The following is an 18,093-nucleotide window of genomic DNA, read 5'->3' as shown; positions in this document are numbered from 1 at the left end:
ACTCCTTAGATCAGTTAGTTTACATTTTAGGAAACTGAGGACATTAGGAGTGAAAGGATTCATCCATGGGCAAAGCTAGTTAATAGCAAAGCTAGGTCTTGAACCCAGGGCTCATAGGCCAGGGCACTGGCCACTACAAGGTTTGACCAGCTCTTCTTCTGACCCTCAGCCTTCTGGCGCTGGCGATGCCATGTGCAGCTAACACTTGCTTTGCCCCAGCTCAGAGCTGCAAAGAGAGCTGGGGCTCCTTTCACAGAAGCGGGAAGAGACTCTGAATTAATATTGGTAAATCACGCCAGAACCCTCATGTGCGCATTATTAGTGTCCCCCGTATATTCTAAAATAATCCCTGTAAATAATTATAAAAATAAATCTCAGTGACAAATTTCTTATTTTATTTTATTTCCAGGAACACATTTATTCATCATAATCTCTTCAGGGGTAGGACAAATTGGAGCACTGGGTAGTGAATACAATTTGCAAATAGGCAATATAAGTAGAGAGAAAATTAATATGTATTCTTCAGCACTCTAAAAGGAGAAGACGAACATTAATAGCCATTTCCTTGCAGATATAACTTTGAAAATGTTATTTCTGATCCATCAGCGTGGGGCTCCATATGAGGAAAATGGTTACAATGTGACAAGAAGCGATTAGATGTGAAATGGCATCTTCCTGGCGCTCCTCCCGTCTCTTCACCCTGTCCTTACTGGGACGTAGGAGGAGTCCTGTTTAATTTTCTTCAGAAGATCAGCATTCTGGCCAGGGGCAGGTGCTCATTTGCTAGGTGACCTTGGGCAAGTCCCTTCCACTCTCCAGGCCTCACTTTCCTCAATCAGGGGTTGAAGTAGATGATTTCTAAAGCGGTGAGTTTGGGTGATCACAAATCCAAATTACTTGGGGGTACTTGAGAAAAATACAGATGCCAGGGCTTCATGTACTGAATCAGAATCTCATTTGCTAAGGTCCATATATTTTAACTGAGGTGAAGGGAGGTTCCTCCACCTCTAAGTGGCAGAACCTTCCCAAGCCAAGCTGGGATTCTGGAAGGGTACCCGGGGCTTAGACACTGCTCTCCTCCTACCACTGGGCAGTGTAAGTTGAGCAGGTTCTTCTGGTCAATGTTCCCTTTCCTTCTCAAAAGTCCAATATGAGCCCCTCTCCTTCCTGAGCTCAACTAAAGACTTGGAGTATTTGGCAAGTTCCGGGCAAACAGGGAAATAAGATTTGTTTCTCATTGCTGTTTTCAGGATTTGTGAAAACAATGCTAAGAGATTAGCAGATAGCAGTTTCAGTTGTAAATTCTTTTTTTCTATGCCCCTTCCATGCCAATCCCCTCCTTTCTTGTATTTAAGTACAAAAGTAGTATATGCATGTTGCAAAAATCATGGAAGAAAAGCAGAAGGCCCCTTCCTACTCACCTTCCCCAAACTTGTTCCCTTCCCCACTCCCTGCTAATGTTTGCATTTTAAGACAGAGACAACAGAAACTTTAAGATCCAAAGAGAAGGGAAATCTGAGGCACTGAGAATTAATAATAGTGATAATGATGATTATAATAGTAAATAATAACAATAAGCTAACATTTGTGCAATGAACACTCATGCCAGATATTATGATTGCATTTAATATACATTTAAAAAAATTTAATTGTTCTGATTGGGAGATGGGGAGGTGTTTTGGAGCAATCCCCTCACATATGTGCAAATACTGCAGAGAGGGCACTGGAAACCTTTCCTCCTTCCTACACTTCCTAAATTCCCTCCTTTAGGCTGAAAGGAGGCTGCTTCAGCAACAAAGAGCATTTTGTATGCAGATATCCAGCTTTTTAAAAATTTTAATTGAAATCTGAATGTGGTGAGTCTGAACTAGGGGCTGGGGCGTGATTAATTACAGCAACCATCTTCACCTGCTCTGGGGCTGGGCCTGAAAGAAATTCGGCTAAGGATAGGCAGGAATGCTAATAAAACTTTGTTAACTGGCCCTGTCCTTCCCCCAGCTGCTGATGCATGGAGTTGGAAGATTTAAGGAATCAGTTCCCGTTTCGCTGGTTCTGGCCGACCCCTGAATCAACTCCCTTGATTGGAAATAAACAGGATCTTCCTTTTTGTCCCTGGGAATGTGACGGAGGAAGGACTCTAGGGGAAAGGGCCTCTTCTGCCAAAGAACAATAATAATAACAAAGATGACAGTAGGAATAAAATATTGCCCTCTTCATCAAGGGCGATAAGGAAACGTCCAGTTGTATGTGTTGACCCTTCTCACTGTCCATGTGCACGTGTTAGAGCTGCAGGATGTCCAGCCCAGGTCTGATGTGAACTTTCCGTTCTGTGGTCCTCATGAGTGCACTGTACAAATTGGGTTACATGTCTAAATTTTGGGTTCAAGAATAGGATCATAATTACAGCACTTCTTGTTGACATAATATTGCAAACATCTGAGCACGAATCTTTCCTGAATGGTATGTCTTAGTTATGTACCCCCAGTGCCTGGTGCAGTGCCTGGTCCTTGGAAGCTGGGGCGGGGGGGCTGTGGAATAAAATGGGGTCAGGCAGGGGGCACCTGCAGCTCACTTCAATTGGCCATGGAATAGGGTGAGGGGACTGAGGAAGAACCCGGATAACTGCATGAGCCTTCCCTTCCCCTCAGGGCTCCTGGGGCGGGGCAGAAAGAGCTGAGTTCTGGAAGAAGTCCCAAGACTTGTGTCCTCTGTTCATTCGTGTAAACTCCTTGTATTCCAAAGGAATCATCTGTCCGCTTCTTGGGCCAGCCTTACCTCCACGTTCCTTTTGCTCCCTCCCCTCCAAAACGGAGGACCAGGTTACCTGAAGAACTTTAACTTTACTATTTCTATTTAATTTTCCTTTTTGTTCAAAAAGGTGATGAGGTTGAGAGATATCCCCGACCCCCTCTCCAATCTTCCTTGGTCCAGAGATACAGGTTCTTTCTCTCCTTCTCCTTTTCCCCCCTCTCCTTCTCCTTTCTTTCCCCCTTCCCCTCCTTCTTCTCCTTGTTCTTCTGTTCTGAAGACTAACTTCCAAAAGCTGAGGGGAGTAAGGAGAGGTGAATCCAGTCTGTGTCTAGAGGAGCCCTCCCCCAATATATTCAGCAAATTTCTACTCTGCTCAAGAACTTTCAATAGCTCCCTATTGTCCTCAGCCTACATTTCAAATTCTAAAGCCCACCTCAACCTGAGCTATCCTGAACTTTATTTTTTGTGATTTCCGCAATTATCTTTTCCCTACAGTCAACTGGCCTTCCGGCTGTGTTCACCTAGTGGAGACAAGAGTGGGTGGGGAGGCACTTTAGGCAAAACTAACAACTAAAAGCAGAGGATGGGAGAAGTAGAAGAGGAGGCAGAGAGATAAGGGTTGATGGGATTATGAAAGATTTTGAGGGACATACTAGAGATTTTGGACTGTATTATTAGTTGATCAGGAACCACCAAAAAATTTTAGGTAGGGTCAAATCAGGCTTTTAGAATGATCATCCTGGGGCTATGTAGAGGAAGGAACAGTAGTGAGGGATCTGGAAAGGTGGAAAAGACCCCTGCCCACTTTGGGGTCACTGGCTAATAGTGTCTGCAGAACAATCTATACACAGAAGACACAGCTGTGTATGGAGGCAGGGGCATGGATGAGATGACCTCGAGGACCCTCCTCCTGGGGGGCAGGTTCCAATTTCATCTTTGAGTAGATTTAAGCCTGTTTCCACATGTCCTCTCCTGCCAGTCAAAGCCCTTCTAGGAAGGCAAAGGTGAAAGGTGCTTGGGGAGGGCAGAGGAACATGACTGTCAGGGCCTGGGCCCGCTTCCTCCTTTTCAGGCAGGAAAGGCAGACAAAAGTGGACAATGGACCAGAGAGGGTGTGTCCAGCAGAGGAGGAGGGAGGAGCGTGAGGAGCTGGTCCGTGGGGGAGTAGGCCTCTGAAGAAGATTCCCTTTGATCCCCCTTATCTCTGGAGGGCAAACTTTCTTTTTTGGCCTGCAGGACCTTTTGTTGCAGTATTTCCTGAACCCCCCAAAGTAAACACAGCCAAATCTGTGTTCTTATAGCTCCACTTTGCTGTGTCTGCTCCTCCCAGCAGAAAGGGGGGCAGGCAGGTCAACCCTCAGAGGTCAACACCACTCTTCAGAATGCTGACAATAAGGGCTCACATTACAATGTGTTGGCACCAGGCCTGAGAGACAATGATATTAGCCACAAAATGCTTAACCACGATCATAATTATCATCAGCTGCAAAACCGGGTTTTTCTAAGTGCTGTTCAGACACACGGAACAACGAAAAGCCCTGTGAACACCTCTTTGACGGAGACGGGAAGCTACAATTATCAATAGGCCTACTGAGTGGAGGCACCTACAATGCGTGTGAGACCTGGAGTCTGGCACAGCAGGACTCAGCTTTCCCTTCTCTATTTGAACGGTGCCTATACCCATTGGTATAAGGAGAGCAGAGTGGAGAGGCCAGTTAAGGCTGTGCTGGCTCTTATCTGCCATAGGGGATGAGTGATAATATGAAAACGAATTGGTTTGTGCATCCTGGGGACAGAGGTGTGATCGCAAAAATAGGCACGGAGAAATTTGGATCCTTTCACTTGAGGACAGGCATGAGCTTCTCGTTGCCTGTCCACTGAGCCTGAGCTCATCCAGAAAGGAGGCAGCAACGGCCACCCTCACTTCCAGATGAGAAGGTGTGTGTGTGGGGGCTGACCGCACGAATGATTTTGAGCCTCACAAATACCTTTTCCTTGCGAGGAGGGAGAGAACAAGAGAATCCTGAAATTTGGGGATATCATTGGATTCTCCTTTCCAGGGTTTATTACTGTCGACTGGGATGCTATTAGCTGAGCCAGCACTTTCTATGTAGGGAAATTCAAATCCTCCCTCCTCCCCCTACAAATAGAAGCCCCAGGAAATCAGGCGTCTTTTCGACCTCTCGACTTCCCCCATCCCCTCCAAGTTGAGGAGGGGTGTTCCGGCCAACAGGCCCCTCCTCCTGCAGTTGAGGATAGTTACGTAACCCGGATTGTGAAATATAGCCAAGGCCCGGCCCCCCACGTTCCCGGCTAACGGCTCCGATGGGGCGCCCCCGATGGCAAGCCCTCCCGCCCCCAGTGTGCCCGCGACTAACGCAGTACAGCTATGGGCATGGAGTTTTGGGGGTTGCAGTTACTACACCCTCCCCCGACCCCTCATGGGGCGATAGGGTCCCGGGACGCCCGGGCGGCACGGGAAGTCAAACGGTCAAGGCCTCCCGTCGGGCCGCGGGCGCTGCGGGCACCTGTTGCGGCGCGCGGTGGGGGCTGCCGACGCTCCCCTGCGCGAGGGCCGGGCCGAGGGCGGGCGCGCGCCGGGCGCACAGCTCAGCCGAGGTCCGACGCCCGGCCCGCGCCTCGGGCTTCCGCCGGGTCAGCTGACCACCCAGTGCGGAACTACGCGCCCGGCCCGCGCTGCCCGCCGCCGCCGCGCTCCGTGTGCCGCGCCCTGCGCTGCGTGCCGCGCGTCCGCCCCGTCGCCATGGCCGGGCTCGTGGTCAGTGGAACTCAAGTAAGTGCGCCGGGGCCGGCCCCGCCCCCGCTCCCGCCCCCGCCGGGGGCACAGTCGGTCTGGGGAGCGAGCACCGCGGCGAGGGCGCCCCAGGTGAAACAGGGCTCCCTGCCCCACCTGAGGGGGCCGCGTCTGCAGGCGAGGAGTCTGCCCGGTGCCCAGGCCTGTCCTAGTTGGGTGAAGACAGACCCTTTTTTGGGCCTGGCATACCCCCTGACTGTGGACAGAGGGAGGAAGGCCCCCCCCAGGTCCCCTCCACCTCCCTCCCCGCTAGCGCTCACTGACCTGGGCCAGCCGGGACGACTTCTCCATCAGGGAGGGTGGGCAGTGCCCACGGCCCGCAGTCCCTTTTGGGGCCCACAAAAAGTTTTGATTTCTTTTATAATCAGAAGAAAAAAAAAAACTTTGGTCAAAGAAAACGTTTTAATGTAAATTTTAGTTTTAGTTTTTTTAAATAGAGGAAGGGGCCCACCAAAGACACAATGAAAATCATGATGCATCCCTGCAGGCCTAGGTTGGGGGGCTCTGCTGCAGACTAACCATAGGCCCCTTATCCAAGGCAGGTAGATGGCTACGGTCCTCCAGTTTTATTTCAGCGCCTCATTTACTGAACAGGTGTCTTTGGGGAATGGCAACACGCCAGTTTCAACCCTGGGTGATAGACACCCAGCCTCGCTTGCTTTCAGCCCTGTAGTGAAGCCTCAGGTGTTTTTAGTCATTGCTGGAGGGGTGGACTCAGCCATGCTGGGACGGGTGCCTTTCACCTGCTGGAAAAGCCAGGTCTGTTTTTAACCTCGTACTAAGCCAGCCCTCCTCCTTCCACCTTTGCACACCCTGGAGAAATAGTTCTGAGGTTTTGAAGCTCTTGTCTTGGATTGCCTAAGGCAGGTAGTGTCAGGCACAGTTGGATTTTGAGATTACTTTGGGCTAAAGGGAATCTTTCCCCCTTCTCAGAGTTCAGAGGTGAGCAGGCCAGGGAGGTACCAGCCTGGGGGAAGGGTTAAAAATGATGGGTCTTATTTAGCTGGTGGCAGGGGCGTGGGGAGGGGTTTCTGGGAGTTAACATGGCTGCATAGAGGGAGGGGAGGCCTTTGCCCAAGAAGGGTCCTGGTCTCTGCCTTTCAGACCCAGCATCCTCTGGGTGTAGCTTCTTCCAGCTTCATGAAGGACTTGGCAGTGGGGCTGAGAACTTTCCTGTGCAGGCTCCTGCTCTTCTCTTTCCTCATCTCCCAAACTTGATTTTTGCTGCACCCCCTGCTTTTAGCCCACCCCAAACAGCCCAAGGGCAATCACTGATACTGTGTGCAAGGGGTTTTGGGCCCTTGGGGGCTGTTTTAAGCAGATGGAGCCGCCAGGGGAGGAGCTGAGAAGGCAGGCTGGGAAAATGCCCCTGGGGCATTAGTTCTCCGTGTCCTAAACCTCCTAGGCCGGTGAATCTGAGCGACAGCCTGGAGGTTAGGGTCTTTTTAGCATTCTGCCCCTTGCAGTTTCTAATGACAGCCATTACAAGAGGTAGCACCTTGAATGTGTGTCACGTGGTACTTCTCAAACTTTGGTAAATCCTTAAAGGAAAAAAACAGCTTCCCATGAGCTCATAGTGTTGATATTGTTTTTATTACAGTGTTGTTTCAATATACAAACACAAAACCAGATATAACTTTTTTCTGTTTGTATTTAGAGACCTATAAACCCCAAATAAAGGGATGGTTTAAGCGTAAAGAAAAAACCATAACGGATAAAATTAAACAACTTGAGATGGATGATGTTTTGCTGAAACTAGATCACTGCTTTCATTGTCACTGGGCTGACTGCTGTTGCCCTGGTTTTTAGGGGTTCCACAGGCCTATAACCCAACACGGTTGGGATGTTGCAGTCCTCCACTTATCCCTGTAAAATCCTTCATTCAACATGGATCTGACTTCCTGTGGCCTTCTCTTGGCTTGAGTGCATCATTTATATTCAGTAAGTCCTCAGTCTTCTTCCACATAATCTTCCACTAGCTTATGACCAAGTGTCATCAGTGCAACTGTAGACGCAAATGCACACTTGGAATTTGGACACTGACGTCTTGTGCCCAAGAGACATTGGAGTAGCAAATTCCTTCCATAGGGATATTGATCTGATTCAACAACTGTTTTCCAAGTGGCCACTAGATGCAGAGGATAGTGCTGTGTACTTTAAATGTTATCTTATCTCATTCCTATAAGTAAATTGAGGATAATGTGTGACTCATGGGGCTGTTTCATGAGGATTGAATAGATAACATCCAGGTAGGCATTAAATAAATGTTAGTCATTACATTATTATTAATGCCTTTGGAAGTAGTTAGTATTAGACTAGTTTACAGAAGAGGAAACAGACTCCAGGAGATTGTGACCCATTCATGATACCACAGCTAGTAGGTAGCACAGACTCAAACTCATGCCCAGGGCTGTTTCTACTCTGACACACCTTCCAGTACTGCCAGTTTAAAACTGAGGATCCCCCACCGCTGGCTGGTGGCAGGCACCGTAAAATAAAATCTCCTCTCAGTTTTACTGCTGACAAACCCACCATTCCCAGAAATGTCCTGGGAGCCAGACCATCCCAACTACAAAGAGAAACCCGCAGGCTTCTGTGGTTTGGTAATTTTTGCAGTTTCTGCTCAGAGGGGCCGGATGTGTGTATGTGTGGGGATCCCGCCCAGACATTCTTGTTTTTCTCTCTGGTGTTCCTCTTGGTAGAGGTGTTTAACTTGATATGTTTTCATTTCTCTGATAATGATGTCCCTTTCTGTTACCATTCCGCACAGGGTGCAAGTCTTGGGGTATAGATTATATAAGGTAGGCACACTAAAAGTACAAACTTCATTCAGTTCAGTCTAAATCAAGATAATTGACTAAATGCAATGACTTCTCATTTTGGATGTGCTCTTGCTTCTGTGTTGTTTAAGATCTATTAATCTCTGCATCCCTTCTCTTGCTTGCTGGAGAAGGAAACTGTTTTTGGTCTGGCTCTTCTGGCTTCATATCTTACAGTAGGTGGTCCTGTGCTTCAAGAAGCTTCCTGGCATCCTGAGAGGTAATGTCTTCCACTCAGGAGCACTTCTTAAACAAGTCTTTCTTCATTATGAGTTGCAATGCCTGGCAGTGGCTACTTGCTTCTTTTAAGCCTTTACCAGCCTATTTGAACCCTTCCACATGATTGGCTTAACTCACATCACTAAAAGCTTCCAGTTTACCATGGGGTGGTCCAAGCATGCAGATGGCTTATCAAGTTGGTTTTCATACTAAATTTTGGAGACTTGGTCTTCATCTCTGGAATGGGAACAAGTTGTGCTTTGTTTAGTTTTCCTAGGATGTTTTGTTAAGAACATGTAATAAAGTCGAAAGAAAGTCTCATCAGACATTTTGTGCATGATCTGAATGCCCTGTGGTGATAGCTCTCCTTGGCGCTGCTGGTTCCTCTGAAGGAGAATCCTACAGAAGAAAAAGAGGAGCAAATATCCTGCTCTTTCTCCAGGCTCTGACACTCTTCTGGGGCCTTCAGCGTGGTATCATAGGTAGTTCTTGACCTTTCAGCTAGGAAGACTCATTTTGAAGCCAAAACGGTATAATAGATGCGCCATTGCTATTTGTTGGTCAAGAAAATCCACATTCCCATGTGGATTGGTAAGAACTCCATGTCCCTAAGTTGGAAATCCTTATTCCTGGTGCAGGATGTGATCTGGGCTCTATCCCTAAGAAGCTGTATTACACTGGGCAGGCCTCTGGAGTCTTAGCTTCCTTGTTTAAAACATGAGGGTTTTTTTGTGTGTGTGTGAGGAAAATTGGCCCTGAGCTAACATCTGTGCCAATCCTCTATTTTTTTGTATATGGAATGCCGCCACAGCATGGCTTGATGAGCAGTGCGTAGGTCCGCGCCTGGGATCGGAGCCTGCGAACGCGGGGCCGCCAAAGTGGAGCACGCAAACTTAACCACTACACCACTGGGCTGGCCCCAAAACATGAGAGTTTTTGACAAACTGGGTCCCTACTAGATTTAGTCCTTGGCGAGTCTATGAGGAAAGAGCTCAGTTTCTGTGTCTAAAGCACAGCTTCTCTGCCATATATATCACAGAGGTCTTAAATGATGATGATGTATATGTACAGGATGGTGGTGCATGCTGGGGTGAAAGGGATGGGTTTTCTGGTGAGCCTGTGGGCCTGGGGGTCAATGTGAACTTATAATACAGAAGAAGCTACTGATTGAGTGGACATCCTGAGGGAAATTGAAGTCCCTGGGTTGATTGGGGCCTTATATCCCCAATCTCTCCTTGGTGTATGATTTCTATCTCGGCTTGGAAGCAGAGCTTAATTTATTACACAAGGGGCCCTGAAGAAAGATGGGTCCCATGTAGAAAGGGAAGAGATTGCTAGATTGAACTTAGAGCCCTTTGCTTTTTGGCTTGTATCTTCCCTGGTCAAAATTATTTTATTGGAGTCAGCTATTTTTCTGTCTTTTCTTCCCACTTTCTCTCCTCCAGGAGTGAAGTTACTGAGGGAGAGTGAATACAGGTTGTGTTGTCAGCAGTCTGTCCCCATTGTATAGGAGAGGGTTGAGAGATGACTTGAAGAGTTGAGGGTGCTAGGGTGCAGTGCGATTTGTATTAGGTTGAGCCATATGAAAGTGCTGTTTTTGGAGTTCTAAAATGATTGAATATTAGTAATTCATATGGTTCAACCTAATATCTGAGAATGTGAGAGGGCTGCCATAGTCTTGTTCCTCATTAGGAAGCATAACTCCTTGGGGCCTCTCTCACTCATTCCAAGACGTCCTTGTTTGTGTGCATAAAGGCTGTGGATTTGTAGGGGGAAAGGATCAAGGCTGTAGCTGTGTGATGGGCCTGAATTTCTACCTGGCGATTGAGGGTAGGGTCCTTCAGGGAAGTATCATGTATTGTGACCCACTGGCCAACTCTGAGCCATGGGTTTGCTTGATGGGTTTTGGAATTAGTTGCCAATCTGACTGCAGGGTGCTATCTGTAAAAATGGGTTTCAAAAACTTAGTGGTTGGAGCGGTGAGAAAGCCCTCTGACCTTCCCACAGTCTGAAGTTCTGGGACCATAGTTCAGTTCAGATTCTTAATATGTGGGCACACACTAGGATAATAATAATAAATATAAAATAAGTAAAAGAATGCCTAGGGGAACAGCTCTGCAAATAGCATGGGACTGCTTGCAAAAGGTTCCCTGGATGAGGGTGACTTGGAAGCTGTGGCCACCGTTGTTGCCCTGTCGCCTTCGAATCAGTTTTGTTCGGGGTGTGGAGGACGTTTTATACACAGTGGTAATGGGATGGGATTGGCGGTCTGGGGAGGTTTTCTTGTCCAAACCCATTTGTTCCAGCACCCTGCAGGTTGAACGCTGGTAAGTGCATCTGCTCTGTCTTTTATGAGGTAATGTGCATAACAGGGTATTTGGGAGGGGAGGGACACTGGAGGAGAGGGAGAAGGAGAGCCAGAGGGGCAGCTGTTGGAAAGGCCTCTGAGCGAGAGGCTGATTGCTGCGATTATATCAGCATGCTCTGACGTTGGGGTTTTTTGGACACCTGAATCCGGCCAATTTTAGTCCAATTTCCATTGTGCCGGGATTAGTCTCCATCATGCTAAGTGTACCAGGAAAGGGGAGCTGTTGGCAGAGTCCCTGAAGCCCCCAAAGCTGATTTGATCAGGAAAACAGCCACAAATGTGGCCATTTTGTGTGTGAGGAGCGTGCTTTTAAAGTTGTGGAAGCAATCATCGGATCAATGACTCAGGGTTGTGAGCAGCTGGGCGATTTCCGTTTGCCACATTGTTTCTGTTCCATTTAATTTCCAGGTGTCCTACATAGGCCAGGACTGCAGAGAAATTCCAGAGCACCTCGGCAGGGACTGTGGACATTTCGCAAAGAGGCTCGATCTGAGCTTTAACCTTCTGAGGTATGTAACCTTCACAAGATGCAGACCAGGCCTGCGAGGCCCAGTTCCCCGGTAAGGTCCTGCAGATAAAAGCCAAACGTTCCAGCTCTGCATAGGGCACAGGGCTCTGAGACATGTGGAATCGTGCCCCAAAGCTTTGACTCTGCCTCAAGTGATTCCTTGGCTAGCCTCTTTGTGCTGCTGAAGAAGCAGCGAGTGTGAGCGTCATCCATCTCACATGAGTTCCCACAAGAGGGCCGACATAGTTTCCCTTGGTTCTTTTCCTTTCTCACTGACACCCATGCAGATGAGTTAGAATGCTCTTGGGGAAGGAATGAGATGGAACCAGCAAGAGTGTTTTGGGGGCGTTTAGGAATGCTTTTCTGGATAGCGCCATCTCCCAAAGCATTTGCCAAATCACAGGTAGGGTGTGTGTATTTTCTTTCTTTGCCTTTTTATGAATTGGAACCTTAAATATTTGTGACGATGATTTCTCCCAGATGGTATTTCAAAGTAATTCAAACACTGTTGGCATGGGGTGGGTGGGAGGGAAACCCTCTAACAACTCTTCCAATCTTGGCAAAAGGTAAGTGTGCTCTTATGTGTTATTCCAATGGAGAATACAGACATTTCATTTTTTCCTAAAAGGTTATGAATTGTGACTGGTTTAGGGGCTTAGAGGAGGGAAGTAGGAGGTACTTGGGAAGTGGGTATTAGTGGGATAAATGAACAGGGGTCAAGGTGGTGGCTTGTCCCCCTAACAAGCTGGTTCTGTGCAGGGCTTTTTCCCTGAGTGACCCCTTGAGAGCTGTGCTGTCCTCTGAATGGAGCATACTGTCTTGGGTGGAAGGAAAGATGAGCAGTGGGAATCCCACCCCAGGGCTGGGGTACTTTCCTGCTTCCATGCCTGGGAGTCTTTTCTCTCCCAACTTCTGAGTCAGGACACTCAGGAATTAAGAATTTGAGAGAAATGGACAAAACTTGGGGCATTAAGGCATTAGCAGGTAAAGGGGAATTTAAGTGAAGCCAGCAGATCTTGGGCTGATGCTTGGGGAATGGTTTTGTAGAATGAGAGTGGGCACTGTGTGTGTTCTCTCCTTGCCTCTCAAAGGGTTTGTATGGATCTGGGGGGATGTGGAAACCACCAAGGCACAAGGTAATGCATAGTGATGAGAGGATACCAAATAAATAAATGCTGACTCTAAAGAAATTAAGAATGGTTTTTGGTCTCAAACACAAGGTGAGGACAGAGTACACAGCCTGGACTGGACCGTGCCTGAGACACGTGCACCTCTTAAATAGTTCCGGACTCAGGCAAAGTGGTCCTTTGCCTGGGCATTGGAAAGAGTTCTTCCTGTGTGACTGGCCTCCAGGGGCTCAGAGCGTTGTGGCTCAGGCTGTGGCTGCCTTGCTGGTAGGAACCTGGATGTGGGTTTGAGGAGGCTGGGTCCCATGAGGGAGTGTGTCAGTGGGCACAGGTCATGGGACTGGGCTGTCAGATCTGAGGAAACAGAGCTGTCTTTGTCACACCCAGGGGCCTTGCCTCTCTTTGGCAGAGAAGAGGCTGGACCCTGGGAGGAGTATGTGTAGAGTGGAGTCAGTGGTGAGAATGGGCTCTTGGTTCTGAGGGGCTGGATCTATAAGGATTTATCACAGGAAATGACGGGTCGTGGAGGCAGGAAAATTTAGTGAGAAGAAGGTTGGTGAAATGGATTCAGAGGGAGAGGAGTTGCGATTTTCTTTTGTAGTTAGGAGAGAAATTTCTGTGAGTGTTGAGTTTGAGGAGCTATCGCATCTGGTCAGGAACCTGTTCTTGTCCGTGTTGTGGTCAGTTTGGGATCTCCACAGTGGGTTATAGCTGGGTTGGGGTAGGGATGAGCAATGGAGGGATGAGGTCTAATGTTTGAGAAGGGTTTACATTAGGACTTGGTTAAGCTGGAAGGAGTTAGAGACCAGACTGGAGAAAAGCAATCCTGACTTGATGTGGATATGTTTGGGATTGGAACATCTTTGATTGTTTTATCTACCTAACTGGGGGGCGAGGGGAGGCTGCACTGTTTCTCTTGGGTGTCAGAGGAAGAAGCGCGCTTACCCGGGCAGTGGTCTCTAGCTTTGCCTTCAGCTGGATCAAAATCAAAGACGTTTTAGATGCTCAACTACTTCCTCTTAAAAAAAAAAAAAAAAAAAAAAGTGGAGGAAGGGAGAGCATAGGGAGAAGAGAAGAGAAAAAAGATCGTAAACTTACCTTCTAAATAAGTGGGCATGTAACAGATGACCCAAGCCCCCCAGGCTGCCGGGGTCGTCATATCCAAATATTGTGAGTCCCCATCCCACATTCTGTAGAAATTTTCTCCCTAGCTGTCACTCACTCTTTCCACGGGATTGGGGGGAGCATATCTCCCGGTCAGTTTGCTCTGCGCCAGGTTCACTATAGCTCCCTGCTCTATCTCTCTATGCTGTTGTCTGCTGTTCTCCCTCTTGGCAGCCTGTCTGCTCCCACTCCGGACACCCTCTTCATTTCTCTGAAGCCCAACCCAATATAAGTATGTATTATAGACTTTTTACTTTTCAAGGTGTACTGGGAGGAGGTGGGATGGTAATTGTAACACACAGCAGGAGACAAGTTTGGGATAGCATTGTTCCTGGAAATCTTTTGGGTACTCCCTTGCCGTGGAGAATGTCTCCGTGGCTGTGCCTCTCATTAGGACCCGGCCACCTGCAGGTAACCAGGCGCTTCTCTCTCCCAGCCCCTTTCTCAGCCTTTCCACGTCACTTACCCTCTTTCCAGAGCTGCCCTCAGAAATACAAAATTCTTCTCACTTTGTTATATACAGAAAAATTACCTCCCCTCCTTTTTATAGAACATCTCAGCAGGCTTCCTTTTCACATCCAAAGAGTCGTATCAAGGTATTGCCTTAAGTGGAACAATACCCCCAATACAAATTTTGTTACTCCCATACGTTGCAAAATCAGCCGCAGTCCGTTTGTGTTTTACGCTACAGTTTGTTTTTAGGCAAGATGTTCTATTTATTCATTTTTTGAATAGTTAGTACAGGCGCATGGCACAGCCTTTAGAAGGAACAAACATGCAGCCAATTAAAAGAAAGTCTCCTTTACACTTATGTCCTTGAGCCTCCCAGTGCCCATCTGCACTGCTAACTACTGTTACTCGATTGTAGTCTTCCAGAGATATTCCGTGTATATACTAACATGTGAATTTCTTATGGGGCCAGATTTGTATTACTTCTTGCCAAGATGTTAGTTAAAAGGGCGATACCAGGCTTTAGTTAACCACTCATGTTAAGAACATCGTTCTCTATTGTCTTACTATTAATTCATAGCTTTACACTGTCATCATTGTTAATCTCAATCATCAAAGTGATGATTCTGCTAATTCTCCCTATGGCTACCTGTTAATGCTGGAGGGAAGGGTGGTTATGGATTTATAGGCTCTGAACTTTTGTTTTAAGTTACTATATATATTTTTTTCTTCTCATTACACCTCAGAGTCTTCTCTCCTGCATTAACTATGGTGAATCCACCACTGCCAGTAGTAAACTGGTTACCTCTCCACGCAGAAGGTCGTGGAAATTCAGGCTGTATTGTTTCTATGACTCTGTCCTGGGGGGAATGAAAGTCCCTGGACTCAGTGTGTGCCCTTTCAGGTTGGAAGTTGGAAAGGGAGGCAAGACAACACTTCTGAATAAAATTTCTGGCTCTCTTAAGAGACTCAAACATTCCTCACCTCTGCCCTCTCGGCCCAGATCTCATTCTTCCTGTTGTGAGTGGATGGGAACCAGGTGAGCTACAGTGAGTGTGAAATGGGACCAGGTAGCTGGACATGATGCCTAGGGGCAGGGTCTTGTCATCCACGCTGGAGTGGGGATGGAGGGTTTAGGGAGCTAATCAGATAATAGTTGAGAGGAGTGAAGGTTTGCCCCTTGAACTTAAATGCATTAATGATATGAGTCCAGTATCTACAACTGCTTGAAATTGTACTTTAGATTTTATTTTTTGAAGATAATTTCTTCTTATAATAAAAACAACAATGGTCAATATGGAAATCTTGGAAAACTCAGAAAAGTATGATGGAAACCCTCTTTCTCTCAAATCACTTATAATGTTGCTACCCAGAAATCACCACTGTTAACATTTTATTGTCTTGCAGTATTTTATAATGCCAAATATTTTAAAAATGATGCTGTTGCTTACATTGTGTTGCATCTTCCCATCTCAGTATATACTGCATTACAGTTTTCAATGGTTTCTTATTTCTTAGTGTTGGATATTTTAGATTGTTTCCAGATATTTTTTTTTAATAATTTTATTTATTTATTTTTTCCCCCAAAGCCCCAGTAGATAGTTGTATGTCATTGCTGCACATCCTTCTAGTTGCTGTACCTGGGACGTGGCCTCAGCATGGCCGGAGAAGTGGTGTGTCGGTGCGCGCCAGGGATCCGAACCCAGGCTGCCAGCAGCGGAGTGCGCGCACTTAACCGCTAAGCCACGGGGCCAGCCCTGTTTCCAGATTTTTAATGTTATATGTATCTCTATTATAAATATCCTTGTAATACTCATTGATGAATATGTCTCTGATTAGTTGTTTGGGACAAATTCCTAGAGAGAGAATTGTCAGAGGGCTTTGATGCAGATGTCAGATTGCTCTTGAGAGGTTATACCAATTTCTGCCACCAAGAATATTTGAATATCCATTGTCCCAAACTCTTTTTTTGAACTTGTTTTTGGTATTTTTGTATTTTACTTTGCTGATCAGTAAAGAGAATCCTCTGCCTCAGCCAGTGCTGGTTCCTTCATCTGCTCAAGGTAAAGAGAAGTTGTTAATGGGTCGTTCCAGCTTCAGTGTTCCTTCTCCCTGGTTGGGGAAGAGCAGAGTTCTCCCTGGTGGCCCCATTCCTCTCTCCCAAGGGCCCTGAGTGATTTGAGTGGGTTGCCTGAGGAGCTTGTTGAACACAGTGGGCAGAGCAGGGCTCTCACGGCAAACAGTGATAAATATACCCATGTCAATCTGGCAGTAAAATCAAGAGGGTTTAATTGATCTATGTTAACAGGAAGCTTATGTCTTAAAAATTAAATTATTTGCAGTTGCATCTTTTTTATCATCACTCTCATAAATGCACTGGATAGGGGAATTGCTTAGGAGAGAAAATTTCTGAGGTGGGAGCTTGCTTGTTGCTTCCTGGCTTTGGCCAGGATGAAAGTGAAGGGCTGGGGAGTTTGGGCAGCTCCAGTAAAGAAACTGTCCTCCCCTGCAGGCAGTGAGGTGGGCATCTGGTGCACAGTCCAAGCTTCAAGGACGGACACACTGCCGTTTCTATGTCTGCTGTGAACTGCTAGATGAAGCTGAGCCTGTTAACTTGCTGCTCAGTTGGGAAAATGGGCAGTGTAATGAAAAGAACCAAGGCTTTGGGATTAGACCACCCTGGCCTGAAATCTTGCATCTATGACTCACCAGTTGTTTCACTGGTATTGGACTAATTGCAGAAATGTTGAGTGTCTAACGGTGTGTAAAGTGCCTAACAAATTACCTGGCACATAATAGGTCTTTAGTAAGCATAGCTATGTTTAGTGCTTAAACATGGTGCTAGTGAGGCTAAAAGCCCAGGCTTGACCCTCCATAGGGGCCATTTCACTCTCTGGTAGTCATTGGGATTCCTCACAATCACTCAGATTTCCTCTACCTCAACATGTAGTATATTTACACATCTCTGTATCCTTTGGTATGACCAATGGGCAGAAACTTTAAGAGCCAGTGCACAATTTGCCACTTTCTCTTCTGCCTCCTGTGATCGTCAGTCTTGGATTCTGACCATAAATGAGCAGAACCCCTTGCTGATCTATGTTGGACATAGATTGTAAATGAGAGATAAATCTGTGTTATAAGACTTGAGGGTATTTGTTAATGCAGCATAACCTAGCCTATCTGAACAGATAGATACTTTAGTTTTCCAACTGTCTCTGACATTCCATAGGCTAAACCCACTCATCTCATACATATTTTTTCATCCCTGCCAGCTAGGAGCGTACCTTTGTTCATATTATGGTGGAATGAGTGAGAGAGAGAAGTTCCCCCCTGCCCGACTCTCAGGAGAACAGCTCAGAGGGCATGTTCTGTTGGCACTGGGTCTTCATCAAAACATTTCTTTGCAGTCAGAGGACTCGTTCATACTTGTTTTCAAAACCCAAATGTAGTGGTCTTACTTGGGGAGCATGCTGGAGTGGGGGTGGCAACAGAGCTCATGTCAGTAAGCCATGAGAGGAAGAGATGATGGGAGAAAAGATAGGCTTTAGAAAGATGAACTGTAAATCCATTCACCTAATAATAATCCATTTTTGAGTTTCTGTGATAGAGTCTGTATTTGAAAGGTAAAATTGAATTTATTAATAACTTTTGAATCTAAAAAAAAAAAAAAAAAGAAAGATGAACTGTTAGTGAATTTTCACAATGGGCATTGATAAGTCCTGAGTGAGTCCAAGGAGGCAGGGGTTTATGTATGTTGGAACCAGTGTTCCCTCTAAGCTGGGAAATGCTGAGACAAGCACCTTTTTTGTTCCAAGAATATCACTGGCCATTCTAGTGTCTCCAGCTGCCAACAGAACATACAATCAAAAGGT

At 46.7% G+C, this 18,093-nt stretch overlaps 1 protein-coding gene across 1 annotated transcript in view; it reads left to right on the top strand.

The window, feature by feature from the left end:
* Nucleotides 1–5,444: 5,444 nt before the first annotated feature.
* Nucleotides 5,445–18,093, top strand: part of LRMDA (leucine rich melanocyte differentiation associated) — a 1,038,159-nt gene continuing 1,025,510 nt past the window's right edge. The window contains exons 1-2 of the mRNA XM_087431992.1: nt 5,445–5,545; nt 11,381–11,481. Coding sequence (XP_087288118.1) covers nt 5,516–5,545; nt 11,381–11,481 — 131 coding nt within the window. The 5' untranslated portion in view covers nt 5,445–5,515. The remainder of the gene's footprint in view (nt 5,546–11,380; nt 11,482–18,093) is intronic.

The sequence above is a fragment of the Ceratotherium simum genome, chromosome 6 (assembly GCF_057802395.1).
Source record: "Ceratotherium simum simum isolate JZ-2026a chromosome 6, ASM5780239v1, whole genome shotgun sequence".
NCBI lineage: Eukaryota > Metazoa > Chordata > Mammalia > Perissodactyla > Rhinocerotidae > Ceratotherium > Ceratotherium simum.
The sequence above is the reverse complement of the archived record's forward strand: the minus strand, read 5'-3'. Positions and strand labels throughout refer to the sequence as shown.